Source organism: Natrix helvetica (assembly GCF_964273705.1).
Source record: "Natrix helvetica genome assembly, chromosome: 2".
NCBI classification, from domain to species: domain Eukaryota; kingdom Metazoa; phylum Chordata; class Lepidosauria; order Squamata; family Natricidae; genus Natrix; species Natrix helvetica.
In genome coordinates, this window is record NC_138552.1 from 235,526,987 (window position 1) to 235,545,089 (window position 18,103).

The 18,103-nt window shown below is 40.6% G+C and overlaps 1 protein-coding gene across 2 annotated transcripts in view; it reads left to right on the plus strand.

Annotated features, from left to right (window-relative positions):
• Positions 1–18,103, plus strand: part of BABAM2 (BRISC and BRCA1 A complex member 2) — a 150,098-nt gene that overhangs the window by 41,086 nt on the left and 90,909 nt on the right. For both annotated transcript variants that reach the window (XM_081941013.1, XM_081941014.1), the window contains exon 7: positions 14,310–14,419. In XM_081941013.1, the coding sequence (XP_081797139.1) occupies positions 14,310–14,419 (110 nt within the window). The remainder of the gene's footprint in view (positions 1–14,309; positions 14,420–18,103) is intronic.

Below are 18,103 nucleotides of genomic sequence, written 5' to 3' on the forward strand. Positions count from 1 at the left end.
ATTTGGATGATCCAGAAGAGGATTGGGAGAATGTCATATGGTCAGATGAAACCAAAATACAACTGTTTGGTAGAAACACAACTCGTCATGTTTGGAGGAGAGAGAATGCTGAGTTGCATCCAAAGAACACCATACCTACTGTGAAGCATGGGGGTGGCAACATCATGCTTTGGGGCTGTTTCTCTGCAAAGAGACCAGGACGACTGATCCATGTACAGGACAGAATGAATGGGGCCGTGTATCGTGAGATTTTGGGTGCAAACCTCCTTCCATCAGCAAGGGCATTGAAAATGAAACGTGGCTGGGTCTTTCAACATGACAATGGTCCCAAACATACCATCCGGGCAATGAAGGAGTGGCTTCGTAAGAAGCATTTCAAGGTCCTGGAGAGGCCTAGCCAGTCTCCAGATCTCAACCCCATAGAAAACCTTTGGAGGGAGTTGAAAGTCCGTGTTGCCCAGTGACAGCCCCAAAACACCACTGCTCTAAAGGAGATCTGCATGGAAGAATGGGCCAACATACCAGCAACAGTATGTGCCAACCTTGTGAAGACTTACAGGAAACATTTGACCTCCGTCATTGCCAACAAAGGATATATAACACAGTATTGAGAGGAACTTTTGATATTGACCAAATACTTATTTTCCACCATAATTTGCAAATAAATTCTTTTCAAATCAGCCAATGTGATTGTTTGGTTTTTTTTTTTTTTACATTTTGTCTCTCATAGTTGACGTCTACCTACGATGCCAATTACAGGCCTCTCTCATCTTTTTAAGTGGGAGAACTTGCACAATTGGTGGCTGACTAAATACTTTTTTGCCCCACTGTATTTCTCCTGACAATAATGTTATCTATATTCCCTTGGATGTTGCCAGTTCTCATTTTTAGATTTTAAACCCTACTTTTAAATCCTGTTTTTTAACATATACCGTACTTTTCGTTTTCAATTTATACATCTTTTATATCTTCTGTTTATAATCCTATTTTACATTTACATTTTCCCTCTTGATATATGTTTTATATCCATTATGCTTCTTTTTAATGACTAATCCACCCTCTTTATGCTGGTAAAGATTTGATTTGATACCAAGATTTCAGTATCCTTAGATAAATGTTTTATTTTCTCTTATATCTTGAATTATTCAAGTGTGCTGTTACCCTGTGGCAAATTAAAATACTGCAAATTTATCTGGAAGTGATAAATGTTGATGAGGTTTGTTAGATAGCTCAAATGTGCTATGTGCATTCAGCTAATGACAAGCTTGAACATATAACATTAATGTTAATTGATATTATGGTATTATCATTACAATATAAAAACATAGAAATCATCAGTGGGGGTTATATGCTATAAAGAAACCACTCACTTTTCTGAAAGTATATGCCCTTAATTAATGGGAATTTGAAGAGTGTGTGGTGGAAAATAGAGAAATGTCCTTTAGTTAGACTCCAATTGGAGGATTTATACTTTTTAAAAATATGCAGTTGGTTACAATAATTCTGAGCATCAGTTTTGAATTAGTGGTATTGTTTTAACATGTTTTAATAAAATGGATTTTTCTTATGAATATAATTATTTTCCGGAGGAATTTTGCAGGATTAACCAGGATTGGGTATTGTGATGTCCAATTGGCCTTAAGACAGAGTTAATTTGAAGCCACGCCTCTCTCCTCCTTGCTTCTGGTTCCCAGTTTCAACTCTGTCTGGCCAAAGAAAGACAGGTTGCTTTTGGTTCCTGATTCTTCCAAAAACAATCCAGTGCCATCCTGCAAATTCCTTCTCCCTGCCTTCTTCCCCTTGCCTCCATCTGATACCTGGAAGCCTCTCCTTGGTGTGGCTCGCTCCCGGGATTTAAGGGATTTAAAAGTTGCTTCTTGGGGCTTTAGAGGTAGGAAGCCATTACGGTGGTCATTTGGGGGCCTCAATTCCTGTGGGCCGCATGGGCCGGGGCAGAGGCTACTATGAAGCCTCGTTTTCATCCCTGCCTTCCTGGGTGGCCATCCTTTCTGCAGCAGCGGCAAGGCCCTGTAGGCCCAGATCGACGCCAGGAGGCCCGGAGCAGCATGGGACAGCGAGGACCGCGTAGCGTGCCGCGTGGTATTGCCGGCAGCCGCACGGCTTGCAAAAGAGGTAGGAAAGGTCTATCAGAGGCTGATTTCGTCGCGTGGAGGCCGTGAGTGATTGGGAGAAGCTGTTTTTGGTCGCTGCTGTTTCTGGTGGGCTGAGCCTGGTGGAGCCCTGACCTGGTGCCATGGCAGATGCAGAGGAGAGGCTGGATTCCCCTCAAATTGTCCCCTGGGGAGGGGACCTCCAGTGGGGCCCAAGTGAGGCCCACAGCCTCTGTGAGACTGTGAAAAACTTCAGCAGCTGGAAAATCCTCCAAGGCCTTGCAGAAGGGTGAGGAAAGGAGGCACAGGGCCCTGGAAAAGCAGGTGTCCAGGGCTGAACAGAGAGGTAGGTCTAGTTCTTGCTTGATGTCTAGCTTACCCATTAGATCTAGGTCTCCTCACAGGGGGGAGTCCCACGTGTATCTCAGGGACATTTCACCTCCCCCCCCCACTCTCCATGATGGAACAGGGCCCCTATCTAAGGGATCCTTTTCAGTGCAGGGGGGCCAGGGGGGATAATCCCATCAGGCCATCATTAGCTCCACAGTCTGAAGGCTGTGCACAAGAGAAGGAGGAGGATTCCTTCGTTAGAGACATGGAGCAGCTTCCAGCAAGTATGCAGAGGTTTATCTCTGCAATTTCACATGGAATTTCTGCTGGGTTACAGAAGGGTTCTGTGCAACCCGCAATGATGGCAAAGGTCCCTGGGGGGTGCCACTGCTCAGGCCAGGCCAAGGCCTTCCCCGTTGGAGGTGCGCCGGCCTGTTTCTCCTTCTCTGGCTAGCGAGGGGATCAGGTTCTGATGATGAGGATCCCTCAAAATCTGAGGCACCAGCATTCTCTGGTCTGTTTCCTCCAGATTTGTTCAAGTCACTGTTGCGCAAGGCCAGGGCCACAGCGCAACTGGGTGAGACGGAGGGTGCCAAGGAGGGTGGTCTGGAGAAAAAGCCGGAGGATCGAGTTTACTCAGAGCCTCCTCCAGCGAAGGAAGACATCCCTGCCCCTAAGTTGTTCCTAGAGGTAGTTAAAAAGCAGTGGGAAAAGCCAGGAACATTTCCCAACCCTAGCAGCAGTGATAGGAGGTTCTTTAACATGGAACCTAGTTTATCTGAGGCCTTGCAGGTGCCCACAGTGTACCCTCCAGTGGTGGCATTGGCGTCCATGTCAACGGTGGTGTCCGGTGATGTGGCTGATTACTTGAAGGCTGAGGACAAGAAGGCGGAGCTGACCCTTCGTAAAACATTCCAGTCTTCCGCGTGGGCCATCAAGGCAGCTGCCTCTGCATTGTTTTTCAGCTGCACGGCTATCCTTTGGCTACAACAGATGCAGGAAAGGATTCCGCCTGAGGAGGTGCGTACTCATCAAGATCTCAACAAGCTGGTTGCTGTTGCACAATTCTCTGCGGACGCCACTCTGCATGCCATGAAGTATGCCTCACGGGCAATGGCGGCCTCAGTGACCTCTCCTGTGGCTGAGGGGGTGGCAAGCGAGAACAAGGCAAAGTGGCACCTGGCATCATCGCCTTATTCCGGGGGATCCCTTTTCAGTACCCTGTTGGACCCAATCCTCGTTGAGGACAAGAATAAAAAGAAGGTCATGCCTACGCCCGCAAAGAAGTCGGAGCAACAATCTGTGCCTTACTTTTGGAAGCAGTCTTATTGTCAGTCAGATCAGGAGGCACAGTACAGCAGGTATTTTCCGAGATCAGATAGGCAGTCGGATATGCACTACACCTGGAATAGGCCTAGGTTCCAACCCTAGGGGAAGAGGCCCTTTCGGGGGGAAGGTGGCCATCTCTACCGCCGAGGCAGATAGGTCAATAGCGACCCCACCCATAGGTGGCAGACTGTTTCTGTTTGCCGATGCCTGGGCTGAGATTACACTGACGCCTGGGTTCTGAATACCATCAGATTTGGCCTGAGCCTAGAGTTTTTCTCCATTCCCCCGAAACACTTTCGGATGTTTTTGATCGCCAAGAGTAAAGATAAATGCTCTCTCATGAGGCAGGCGATCCGACACCTCCTAGAGATTAGGGCGGTGGAGCCGGTTCCACTGGACCAATTGGGGTCAGGTTTCTATTCCAACCTCTTTGTCATTCCGAAGAGTTCGGGGGGATGGAGGGCGATTCTGGATCTTAAACTGCTAAATTTTCACTTAGTCTATAGAAGATTCAAGATGGCATCACTTAGATGGATCAGGCGCAATGACTTCATGGCTTCCATCAACCTGACGGAGGCTTACCTCCATATCCCCATCTTCCCTGGCTATCGTAAGTATCTCGGGTTCTCCTATTTAGGTAGCTACTACCAGTATAGGGCCCTACCATTTGGCTTGGCGTCGGCGCCGCAGACCTTCACTAAGGTCCTAGCCACAGTGGCGGCTTACCTCCGCGAGCACTCTGTCAGGGTCCAACCTCGATGACATCTTAGTCCAAGCAGCATTGTTTGAATGGGCGAGGGAGGATATTTCTTTGGTGGTATCCACACTACAGCAGTTAGGTTTTTTGGTTAACCTAGATAAGAATTCCCTCTTTCCCGCCAGCAGGATTCCTCACCTGGGGGCCATCATAGACTCTAAGCTGGGGAAGGTGTTCCTGCCCCACGACTGTAAAGTTAGTTTGTTAGCCTTAGTTAGACAAGTTAGAAGTCAACATTTTGTTCCTGTAGTAGTGCTCTCCAGCTTGCTGGGGAAATTCATTTCTTGCATAGACGTGGTGCCTTGGGCTCGTCTACACGCGAGGCCGCTCCAGTGGCATCTTCTGCTGCACCAGAGGTAAAACTCCAGCAATTCTGAGGAAAAGGTTAGGGAACCTTTTCCAGTGACACCACAGGTGCAGCTGTCATTGAGGTGGTGGCTCTGCCCAGCGCTACATGAGGGCTGTGAGTTCAGGGAACCAGAGCACCTCATCCTGACAACGGATGCCAGCTTGTACGGGTGGGGAGCTCTCTTGGAGTCCCAGATAGCGCAGGGGCATTGGACCTGGTTGGTTGGACCTCCAACACAATATAAATTGGCTGGAACTGCGAGCGATTCACTTAGCATTGCGACACTTCAAGGACCATGTTCAGGATTGAGACGTCTTGGTGCTGACCGACAATGTGACGGCGAAGGCCCACGTCAACCGACAGGGCAGCACACACTCCAGGGCTCTTCGAACTGAGTCAATAGCACTCGGTGCCTGGGCGGAGAGGCATCTTCAATCGCTCAGGGCGGAGCACATCACAGGAGTAGACAACCATCAAGCCGACTGGCTCAGTCGGGCCACGGTCGACCACGGGGAGTGGAGCCTTTCTCCGAAACTGTTCCAGGCCATCTGCTCAGGTTCGGCCATCCGGAGGTGCACCTGTTTGCCACACCGCAGAATGCTCAGGTGGATCGGTTCTTCTCTCGGTTCCCGGCTCAGGGAACAGAGGGAGTCGACGCGCTTCAGATGCCGTGGCCGGAGCACCTACTCTACGCCTTCCCTCCCCCTAACCCTAACCCTAACCCTAACCCTTCTCCCTGGGGTAGTTTGGAAAGTGATATCAGAGAAGGCAGGGCTCATCTTAGTGGCGCCCTACTGGCCGCACTGTGCATGGTTTGCGGACCTAATGTGCCTGTCAGTGTCACACCCGGGGAGGATCCCGGGGAGTGATGTGGACCTCAGACAGGGGAACCTGGTGCATCCCGAGCCACAGTGGCTGCAGCTAGCAGTGTGGAGAGTGAGCGGGAGCGCCTAAGGGCCGCCTAGCTTTCACAGAGGGTGGTCTCCACAATTGAGGCTTCACGCAAGGGTTCCACCACTAGGATTTATGATTCCATCTGGCGGGTCTTTGCAGAGTGGTGCCGGGTCTAGGGAGCGAATCCTCGCGAGGCTTCGGTACCGCACGTCTTGGAGTTCTTCCAAGATGGATTGGATAGGGGGCTCTCACATGGCACCCTCAGGAGACAGGTGGCGGCCCTCTCCACGATTATTTGGGGAGAGGGGCTCCTTCCACTTTCCCAGGTCCCATTAATTAAGAGGTTTTTGAAGGGTGTGGGGAATCTCCGTTCCCCGGTAGTCCACAGGTTTCCGACATGGAGCCTCACTACGGTTCTCCAAGCAATGACAGGAGCACCATTTGAACCTCTGAGGACGGTTGACCTGAAGTTCATAACCCTTAAGGTAGTGTTCCTTGTGGCGGTCACCTCAACCCGTCGCATCTCCGAACTGGGGGCATTGTCCTCCAGGTCGGATCTTTGTACATTCCACAATAATCGGGTCATCCTGTGACTGGATCTGACTTTTGTTCCCGAGGTTACCTCCCTTTTCCTCAGGTTGCAGGAGGTGGTATTACTGGATTTCTTTCCAGACCCGTCTCATGATAGGGAGCGTCTTTGGCACCGGTTGGATGTCAGGCATGCCTTGCACATTTACCTGAGGCGCATGGAGGGCCTCAGAAAGTCTGAGGCGCTCTTCATTTCCTTTTGTCCGTCTTCCATGGGGAAGAGGGTGTCCTCCTCGGCTATAGGGAGATGGATCAAACTGGCCATCGCATTGGCCTATGAGGTTCAGCACCTTCCGGTGCCCCAGGGCATCGCAGCACACTCCACCAGGAGTGGGGCTACCTTTGCAGCCTGGGCCACACAGGCACCTATCGTGGAGATTTGCAGGGTGGCTACGTGGGCGTCCCCATCTCCCTTCATCAGGCACTACAGGTTAGACGCGTTTGCATCGGCTGATGCGGCGTTTGGTTGTAGGGTGTTACAACAGGTGGTAGCGCATGAGGGACCCAGGACCAATAATGCCCCCCTTGAGGGACGTTAACTTGGGTATGTCCCAATCCTGCAAAATTCCCCCGGAAAATGACAGTTGGTCTTACCTGAATTGTTGTTTTAGGAGGTTTTGCAGGATTAGCCAGGTTTCCGCCCTAGCATTGGTCAAGGGGTTGGGGAAGTTCAGGGGGTAGGGTGTGTTCCCTTATGACTTGTTTTCAGGTGTTTTGCAGTGGGCTTGACTCGTTGAAACTGGGAACCAGAAGCAAGGAGCACAGAGGCATGGCTTCAGATTAACTCTGTCTCGAGGCCAATTGGACCTCACAATACCCAATCCTGGCTAATCCTGCAAAACCTCCTAAAACAACAGTTCATGTAAGACCAACTGCCATTTTCCCACTACGTCACAAGTAATTCAGTGTGTTTTAAAAATTTTGTTTGCTTTGTTATTTAGTTATTATGCCAACAATTACTGCAATTTCTCTGCAGTGTACAGTATATCATTCCCTGTCTTAAGGGCTCTAAGAAAAAATGCATTATGTTTATATGATGTAGGAATAATGGAAAAAATGGGGAAATTTTCTTTGTGATTTATATACTTGGGTTCTGCTCTTGAGCATAGCTGTTTAGAATCTTCTAGATCTAGTGCTTATATAATTCTTGGCAGAAGTACTGCGATCCATACATATCACACATGACTAGGCATGGTTTGTGCTGATCCCCCTTAGGTTAACTTTCATCGCTACAGTGATTGCTTAGAGACAAAGATGCTATTATTCATCTGTATTTCATTTTTATGGTTTTTATTTTTATTTTGTTCTTACCTTGCCTGAAGACTCAAGGACAATATTGTAAAAACAAATTATTCACGATAGATAGGTATAATTTTAATCTTTTCTACTTGGGGAGATCTTAACAGTAGATTTTTGAATGCCCTGATAAATATTTATTACACAGCGTCAGCTGTCATGTAATTCTTGATTCAGGGATATAGGTCTTCCTTAGTACACATGCTATACATTGAACTGGAATATAAAACAGTCATACCAATATCTATGGAGATTTTCAATCATCTAGGTCATGGTTGCCCAAATGTGCTTTTTCCAAAAGGCAACTGGATTTTCTTGGGTTTTTTTCCTTTGAAAAAAGTTTTGCTTCTCATCCAAGAAGCCTTTTCCTTTTTGCAAAGGAAAAAAACGCAAGAAAATCCAGTTGCCTTTTGGAAAAATTACCTTTGGGACAACAGTCATACAGATTTTTATAGTTGTGGGCCAATTACAAGTACTTATCCTATATAAGTATTTTTTTCTTTATACTCAGCCTTTTGGCTACTGTGTCTTTTTTTAAAAAAAAAATCTAACTGTCCAACTTGGTTCTGTTCCAAACATAAAAGGAAATGAATTATAGTAGTAACGGTGTAGACTGTAGAGCAGATGTTTTGGTTGGACTAGCCATTAACACTCTGACTCATAATAAATTCTCAGTTCCAGTAAGTTCCCAGTTCTTAGTTACAGTAGGTAGTAGGATGCAAGGGAACAATGTGTTTATGCTTTCTGTTTTAAATGTGTTTGGGAATCAATACTTGCCAGGAATTCCTCTTTATAAAAGACACTCTATTGTTCATTTGTTTAGCTAGTCAAAAATGTAAACGGTATTCTGAGGCATTCATCTATAGAAAGAATAAAAGCTGGTACTCAATATAAATAATGCTAATAAATAAAATTGAAATTAGTGAATGTTAATGTATAAGTTAAAGAGTTTTATATATATATATATATATATATATATATATATATATATATATATATATATATATATATATATATATATATATATATATATATATATATATATATATATTATATTATATTATATTATATTATATTATATTATTGTAAAAAAATGTATATCCCACTTCTCTGGATGCTTTGGAGACAGTTTACAATATGATTTTAAAGCTAAAAAAAGGATATTATTATGAATTACATTATGATCCACAAAAAATAGAACCAAAGAAGGCTAACAAAATGCAAGTTCAATTATAATTAAAATGTTAACACTCATGGAATACAAACCAGTGCAAAGTAAATAGTAGCATCCATCCAATGGTGGGCTGTTGCTGGTTCGGACTGGTTTGGGCCAACCGGTAGTTCCGACGATTAGGTGGCCCCGTCCACCTGCCCCAGCCCTATCTTGTTCTATATTTCCTTCTTTCTGGCCCAGCTGATTCGCGTGGCTCAGCTGATTTCCATGCCTCCTCTGATCTACTTACCGGGGCTAGCTTAGAAGGTAAGCAGCTGAGCTTCAAATTGCTTTATTTTGAACGCTGCACGCAAGTGTGTTAGGCAAGTGTGTGAAGCGTGCGTGTGCAAAGTGCGGATTCACTGAATCGGTTGTTAAACCTGTTGCATCCATCAGATTAAAAACTGGATCAGTGAAGTGAAATAGTAGCAAAAGCTGCTTTCAGTAAATTTTCTGTAAGCTAGCAGAAAAATAATAAAGAGAGAAATAACCTTCTCTTTGTAAATGGGTTTTTTTTTAACTTGAGGTTGGCTACTTGGAGATTTTTGGTTAGTGGTAAATAACAGGACTGCCCTCAAATCTTAAAACAAGGAAAGATTTATTATGAGGTAATACTCACATTTATTATAATTTGAACTCAAAAGGAATTTATACCTATGGATATTTTAACAAGATATAGCAACAGTATTTTTGATCTTCTCATTTATGTACACAAGCAAGGAAAAATACTCCTGCACACTAGAGGAACGGACTCCAAATTTAGTAAGCATCATCTTTCTTCTGATTCTTCCCTCCAGCAGGGTGCAGAGAGAAGCCAGGCTCTGTCACTGCTCCACAATGCCCAGAAGGTCTGGACCTTCTCCCGATGCTCTGTTTAATGACCCACAAAGTTGCCTAACAACTGAAATTGAAAGAGCTGGGATTGTGGTTGCTGATGATGTGGCCACATAGTGTCTTGCTTAAAGTTTGCTTCATTCAACTAAAATTTTGGGCCCAACTATGGTAATAAGTGGAAGACTACTTGTATAGCTTAGCAATAGAATATCTGCATTTCTTGCAGATTGTTTCAGTTCTAGTTCTTTGCATCTTTAGCTAGGAGGGGAAATCTTCAATTTTAAACTAAGGAACATTATTACTAATAAGCATGCACAGTATTAAACTAGATAAGTCAATGATGTAAGCATAAGGCAGTTTCCCATGTTTCCACCATGAATTCTCTATTTTTTTAAATATATATAAATAAGCATATGACATTATTATATATGTCCTGGAATTATGTTTATTAAAGTCATTTCTAGTTAGTAAAGTCACCCGTCTCCTTTAACATTCTAAATGTTAAAGGACAATTTGTTTACATAGATAAGAAAACATTTTGTATTTGAAATTTGCCCCAATTCTGATTCCAATAATTTTACAAGCAAATTTTATGTGGATGAAACAGAAACCGTCCTTATCATTTCTTCCCTGGATGCAATTTTAAAGGCATTGGGTGTAGGATGGAAATGTCTGTTTGTACATCTATGATTAACACAATATTGGTTGTAGCTGTAATGTTCAACTTCTGATGGCAAGAAAAAAATGTCAGGATGATTGCGCCTTTCTTAGAATGCCCTGCCTTTGTCTAAGTGGCCCGTGCCCCTCCTGAGCAACCACATTCTGAAAACCACTGATTTAATTAGCTTAGCTACAGATTTCATTTATCATGAAAATTACTGTGTATAGCAGTATAAACATTTAATTTTGTTTTGAAACATGGGAGCTTTTAAGCATAATCCACAAGTTAATTATAATTCTGAAGGAACTTCTGATGATACACAAGTCAAAAGTGTACAAGCAGAAATTTATTTTCTCTGAAATAGAAGAAAAGAGGCTATGAAGAAATACAAACTCATGATATGGCAGGGGGAACTATTGGTGTGCTGAGAGATGCCTGAGCTAGAACCAATCTTCTGACAGCATTCTAAGCAATATAAAGTTGTTTAAAAAAGAAAAATGATCAAAATATAAAATGCTTGCATAATAAAAAATATGTATAATGTACAAAAAATACAAAAAGGAGAGAACAGTGAATCAGTGGATTTCATTTATATCTTAAATTTATGATCAGTTTGTCCATGCATAATATTAAATCATAATATAGTTTGTTTAATTTTAGGTTAATACTAAGACACCCATTAGGTGTTAGACTTCATGCAAACTAGACTTCTGTGGCTTGTTTAGAAATTATTGTTTAAAAACAGTCATTGGCAACCTCAGTTAACTTTGTTTTATGCTATTTGGGTTCTAGCAGGTTCCAAATCAGTTTTTGAAAAGCAAACAAAATGTAGAGCAAACCTTTGGACAATTGTTCACAAATCAGACAAAATAATGTTTTGTCATTGTTCCCAATTTTTTCCGTTCATATTGTCCTTAATGTCACAAAGATATGACAATACTAATGGTCATTGCAAAAGCCAGTTTTCCAAATGAACATCACAAAAATTTAAAATATCCCATGATGCTCTTATGAGGTTGCTGCAGTACTCCAGGGTATGTGTTTGGGTTTGGGTAACAGTTTGGGTAACATGATCACACTCCATGTATGGTATTGCAGACATTATTTGAATTTTTAAAAAAGAAGTTTGATGTCATTATTAATACTGCCACATCTCTCTATTCAGGTTTTGCGGCACTAGTGAATGCAGCAAAAGAATAAGTAAAATATCAAATGTTTCAGAGAACTTATATTAAAAAAAACATACCCATCAGTCATTTTGGTAGATAAAATTTAAATGGCTGCTGGCAGAATAAGAGAAATACATAACATTATTGTACAAGCCTGAAATACAAAATGAGTAGTCATAGTTATGGATCAGAAGGTGGAGGATGGAATCCAAAATATGTAATGGTATGTGTTACCTGTAACAGGAGTTAAGTAATTGTGTTTTCAGGGTTGAAAGGAACTTTTTATTTGCCCCTAAATGCTAAGTGTAATGTGGTACATATTGTACTACAGTATAATATTACTAGAGATTCTGAGTTAGTCTACAGCTGCATCTTTGACTGACTTTGTAGTTCGCCGATGAAATATCTGGCGTAATGTTTTGAATTTCTTTGTCCCTGATTCCATTTTTTCTGTTAATTTTTTGTCAGATAAATAAGTAAATATCAACGTTCCTTTGGTTAAGATAATCTTTATTGCCATTTTTTACTGTGAGCACATTGGCCCACATTAAAAATGAAATTTTGTTGCCTGCTCTCAAAAGAATATATCCACCCATACACATGTATAACACACATACACACATGCTATATACAACTTTCATATTTGTATATGATATTGGGATTGGTTCTAATAATAAACCAAATTATGGATTTTGAAAATGATTCAAACTGGTTGTATTTACATATATGTAAAATTTAGCAAAAATAAATTCTTTTTCCATTCATCTATTTAAATGAAAGAAAACATATGATGATGATAATGACTGGCTGACTGATTTACTGACTAACTGACTGTGTCATCAAGTCAATCCCAACTCCTAGCGAGCACCAAGATAGATTTTCTCCATGACAATCACTTCCTAACTTGTCTTTGGGGTTACTATTCAATCTATCAATCACTATTATTAAATTATACTATTAAACCATATCATATAATATATGATAGCATCTGTATAATATTCTATAGTATGGTATATTAGTATAATATAATAATATTGGTTTATTGTGTGTTATAAAAATAGCATTGATTCTTAGCAACCACATAGATTTTCTCCGTGACAATCTGACCATAAGCTGGTCCTTCAGATCTTCCAGTAGTCCATCCACTACTACAATAACTGAGTCCCTCTACTTTGCTGTCTAGTTGTTGTCTTGTTCTCTTTCCTTCCACCATTTCCAGTAAGTATTAGAACCTCCTCTGTAGAGTTAGCTCTCTACATAACGTGTCTGAGCTAGGACAATTTGAGCTTAGTTATTTGTATCTCAAGTGACAATACTGGCTTGATTTGTTTGGTGTTCCATTCCTTTATTTTCTTGCCTGTCCATGGTGTGCTCTGTAGTCCTCTACAGCACAAAAGTTCACAAGCATCGATATCACTATTATCCTGCTTTTTTAAAGTCCAGCTTTTACTTCCATAGAGTATCACCCTGAATACCATTGCTTGCATTGTTCTTATCGGGATCTGATATTTTCCAAGGTTTTCATGGCTAATCTGTCAATGTAGTCTAGCAATATAATAATATAATATGGTCTATAATCTATTTCAGGGGTATCAAACTCATGGCGTCACAGTGGCATCACGTGACATATCAGGACTTTTTCTCCCTTTCTTAAACTGGTCAATATGGGCGTGGCCAGCATGTGATGCATCCAGTCCGCGGGCCAGGAGTTTGACAATCCTGATCTATTTCATAATTCTTATCAGATCATCTTTTGTTTTTAAATTAAGAGAATGAATCAGAGGGATCAGATTTAAGCATGGGGAACTCTGTAATCTAAAACCAAATCAAATAATTGATTCATCAAGGCAACAACTAAAATCTTAGAAAACTTTCCTACTCCTCCTGGTTGGAGATAGCAGAGAATAGATCCGAGATGGTAGGGCAACATACTTTGCAAGGCTTAATAGTTGGATTATGACTAGCAAAATGTACTGCAAATCAATCCTGAGACATGGAAGCTTTTCAGATATATTGGAATACTCACTCTTAGATCAGTCTACCTCATAAGAATATTGGTGTCTGGAAAAATTTGAGAAGGAAGTGCCATTTACTCAGCCATGAAATGCAGGAAGAAATATAGAATATAAAACCATATAAATAGGAAGAAGAAGTTGTGTTGGAAATGTTCAGCACCTTGAATTATTTGTAAAAATAATAAAGGCAGAAAACAAACAAATCTGAGGTATATAATTTTTCCAAAAGAATACTCTATCATTTTTACAGTACGTAATGGTGATCAAAACTGAAAAATTGTGCCAGATTTTCAAGGGTCACTTAGACCAGTATTGGGCAACAATTACATCCTCCATCATATTGTCACAAACTGTCATAGTAAAATGTCATAGAAATTCAGTTCATGCAACACTGTAAAATTATTTCTTGTTGTCCAGTTGGCTAGGAGTTTTTTTAACAGCCGATTTGACTTTGGAAAACAGAATTTTCTACATAAGAATAATCATGACATGCCTGCTAGCAGTAATTTGACATCTGCCAAATTCATGGCAATGACATTTAATTTATGTCTACTGTACGCACCTAAAATATATAGAATAATTCTTGCTAGCAGTACATTTCTATTAAGATTCCTGGCGTCACGCAAATTATTTCTAGCCAGTTTTAAAAAGACCAAAGTAGCAGATTCCCAACCTTTACAGCCAGGCCTTATAATCTTTCATATGGTCAACCTTATGATTGCTATCAAAATCCTTTATTTCCCCTTTCTGCCTATGTTTTTAGGATGCAAATGAAGACCCTGGAGAAGATGTTGCTCTTCTTTCAGTCAGTTTTGAGGATACAGAAGCTATTCAGGTTTTTCCCAAATTGTACCTCTCTCCTCGAATTGAACAGTGAGTGCTATATCTCTTATATAGTAATCTTGGTTTCAGAATATTTTATTATATTTCTCATTGTTTATATAAAATGTTTGAATGGTATAAAACCCCTCTGATCTTTAATGGAAAAAAGTCAATAGGGTGATTTTTGTAAGTGACAATGCCAGTCAAGCCATTCAGTTTCCTATTTTAAAATATTTTAAAGCTGAACCCTCAGCTATAATCAGCCTGTATTTTTCTTAAATGATATTCATTGAATGTTCCTCTTCATTCCATTGATTCAAAGAAATTTAGCTCTATGTTGGGCTTCAAGTTTTCATAGCTTAATTTCTGGGCTTTTTCAAAATGGAAAAATGTATACGACACTGACCTATTTATTCTATCTTTTCGTCTAGATCAGGGGTGTCAAACTCTATTTCATTGAGGGCCACATTGGGTTGTATTTGCTCTCAGGGGCCAGGGTGGGCATGGCCAGCGTGACATCACTCTTGTTGGGGGCACCTGTGGCCTGAGTGCTCTGCAGGGGAAAATGAGCTTCTGGACCCCGTTTTCAGCTGCGAAAGCCCCCTGCAGCCCTTTGCCAGCAGAAACAGAGCTTGGGGTCACGACCAAAAATGGAGCCTGGGAAGGCTGCACAAGCCCCCCCCCCCCAGCTCCATTTTTGCTGGCAGATGTACGATGGGAGGGACCATCACTGTTTCAAAGGGTGGCCCTGTGAGCCAGATCTAAGCACCCTGCGGGATGGATCTGGCTCATGGGTCTTGAGTGTGACACCCCTGGTCTAGATGGTCATTGGTCATAATCTAAACAGTCATCCTAATAACTAAATAATAAGTAAATGATGCAGCAGTGGCTACTACATTGTAAGTAAGCCACTCCTCAATATATATGAATTACAGAATGACATACATGGTACATCTTATTCCCCCAACCAGGCAATGTCTGCGTTAGACTTTGGAATTGCTTTCTATATGCAGTAGAAATATAATGTGTTCTGTTGTTGAAACATGACTTTTCCTTATAGCTAGTGGCGTTTCTTACTTGGAAACGAAAGATAATTTGCACAAGTCTTTGGATATTCACTAGTATCTTACAAATGCAACCACTTTTTCTTATTGATCTCTTCATTAATTTCTCCATAAAATCATGGAATTAAAAAATAATAATTCTGTGATGATATGCTGTGTGGTTTATATTTCCTGGAGTCCAGTTTATATTTCACTGGAGTCCAGTGTGAGGATTGGGATTTGTCTCTGTTCATGCACAGTGGTAATAGTAAGCATCGTAAACATACTTTATGTCAAGGCAAGATAGGTGGCAAATAAATGAATAAAATAAATAAATTAGGCCTGATGAAAAATATGCAAAATACTCAATTATTTCCTCATTTTTTTGTTTTCTGTATTTTTGCCATTGCATCAAGTACTTGCATGGCCGGGTGACAATATCTGTATGTGATATAAATGAATGTGCTGGGGTAGAATAGCTTCAGATATGCTTCAGCGAGTGCAATGTTGCAAGGATATTATATCCTTTCTACGGGCAGTGTTGTTTGATGCTCTCTGTGGAAGAATGGCTCACTAAGATATAGGTTAGGCCAGGGGTGTCAAACTTGATTTCATTGAGTGGCACATCAGGGTTGTATTCAATTTCTGGGTGCTGGGTGGGCGTGTCCAGGGTTGGCATGGCCCCATTTTCGGTCAGGATGACCTCCTGCAGCCCTCTGCCAGCAAAAATGGAGCCCAGGGGTGCTGTCTGTTTTCGCTGGCAGAGGCACCACTGCCGGTTCTTTGCTGTTTTCTGGGTAGCCCAGCGGGCCAGATCTAAGCACCCCGCAGGCTGGATCCAAAATAAATTGGCTTTGATGTCCAACATAACTTTATCCCTTAAAAGTAAGTCTGATGCAGAATGAAACTGGATTCCATTCCAGACTACAATTTAAGACATGGATTTGTTCTATATCCAATATTTAAGGTTTTTTATGTGTAAAGTTAGTATTTTAATTTTACAGAATATTTAGAACAGGTTTTTAGTAACATGCATTGACTTCAATGTGGTCTACAGTTTTATCAATTGATGTATGCTGTGTTGACCAGAATTCCCACTATTCATTCTGAATTTAAAGTTTCACTATGAGTTTTAAGTCTGCTAAAACAATATAACACATTTAGTTATTTATAAGTAATGTATGTTTTTCTGGAAAATTGCATATATCCTCCCTGACATCTCTAAATCCCTAATTTATCATTTGTGGGTTTTTTAAAAAATTTCTTACTATATCTTTTTCAATGTTAATGAAAATAAATAATAATTTGCTAATTTAAATGTTAAATAGCATTCTTTTAAAAATTATTTATTGAAATAAAAATATGCTTTTTCAGATTTTGTATATGAGAACATTTGCTGAGTTGAAGTCAGGAAACTGCACTTTTGCAAATCTATTAATCTTCTTCTAGAAGACTAGAATAATTCTTATTTTGTGCTAATAGGATATTTATCCAAGTATGTCACAGTATTTATTTTAGTTATAGTACAATCAAAATACAGTTAATAAATTTAGTCTGCTCTTAAAATGGTGGTGCTAGGAAGAAAAATAGTTCGACTTCCTTTTTTCCATTTTTGGAACTTATCTTTGTTCACTTTCCAATCTCCCCTTTTCTGCCTCACTCTTGAACTGTGCTTTAGAATTTCAGGCTTACATGTACTTTATCTTAGAGATAAGCATTAATTGAAAAGACTTCCCCAAAAAGAGTTACAAGTTGTGAACCTGGAAGAAACACTTGCAGATCTCTGAACTTTCTTGTACTGTATCCTTAAATGGATAAGATATTAAGGTGGGGATTTGCTTGCTCAATTATCTCGTCTAAAAATGCAGAATAATGGAAAATGATAGAACTTGCCTCAGGAATTTACCATTTTTTTAAAAAAAAAAAAAACCTTTCACAGTTGAATTGACGTCTGCTTGAAGTTATCATTTGTGATCATTTCACATTCCAGCAAAAACATCTACTTTCTTGTAATTTTGAGAGAACCATAAAATTCCTGCAAAAACCTAGAGGGTTTATTTAAGTGACCACAGGGCATGGCATGTTTGTTAAAAGCTATGACTTTCAAAGAAGTTTGTAGGAACTGTGGAACTCAATTGTTAACTATTTTATTATAGCCATGTCTATAAAAAAAGAGTTACACTTAATCTGTTTTAAATTGGTAGCAAAAAAAAAAAAAAAGCCCATTACGTAAAGTTGGAGGAGAAAATGTAGTCAATATTTCATTCACAATAATGTGAATACCTGGTTTTCATAACAATAGAAAACTGATAACATTATTTTAAAATATCAACTTTTTTCATTTAGTAGCAGCTTATAAATATACTTGGAATACTTACCCTTGCCAGTATTCAGTGTTTGCAGATGTATAAGATCGATTGAAATCTACATACTTACCAATAAAGTTGACAGTGGAAAAGAGAATAAAGACCGGATTCATATTTGACTATAGAATATTGTGTTTTTCTGCAGACAATTTTATAAAGCTTAGTTTTTAGAAGATGATTAGTGTCTGGCAACTACTGTTTTTTTTTTTAAAAAAAAAGGTAAAAAGAAAATGCTATCGAGATCAGTTGCAATCTTGCAAAAAAAATTGTTTCATTGTTTTACAAGAGAATCAGTTACACATGTTTTAAAAATCAGCATTACTATT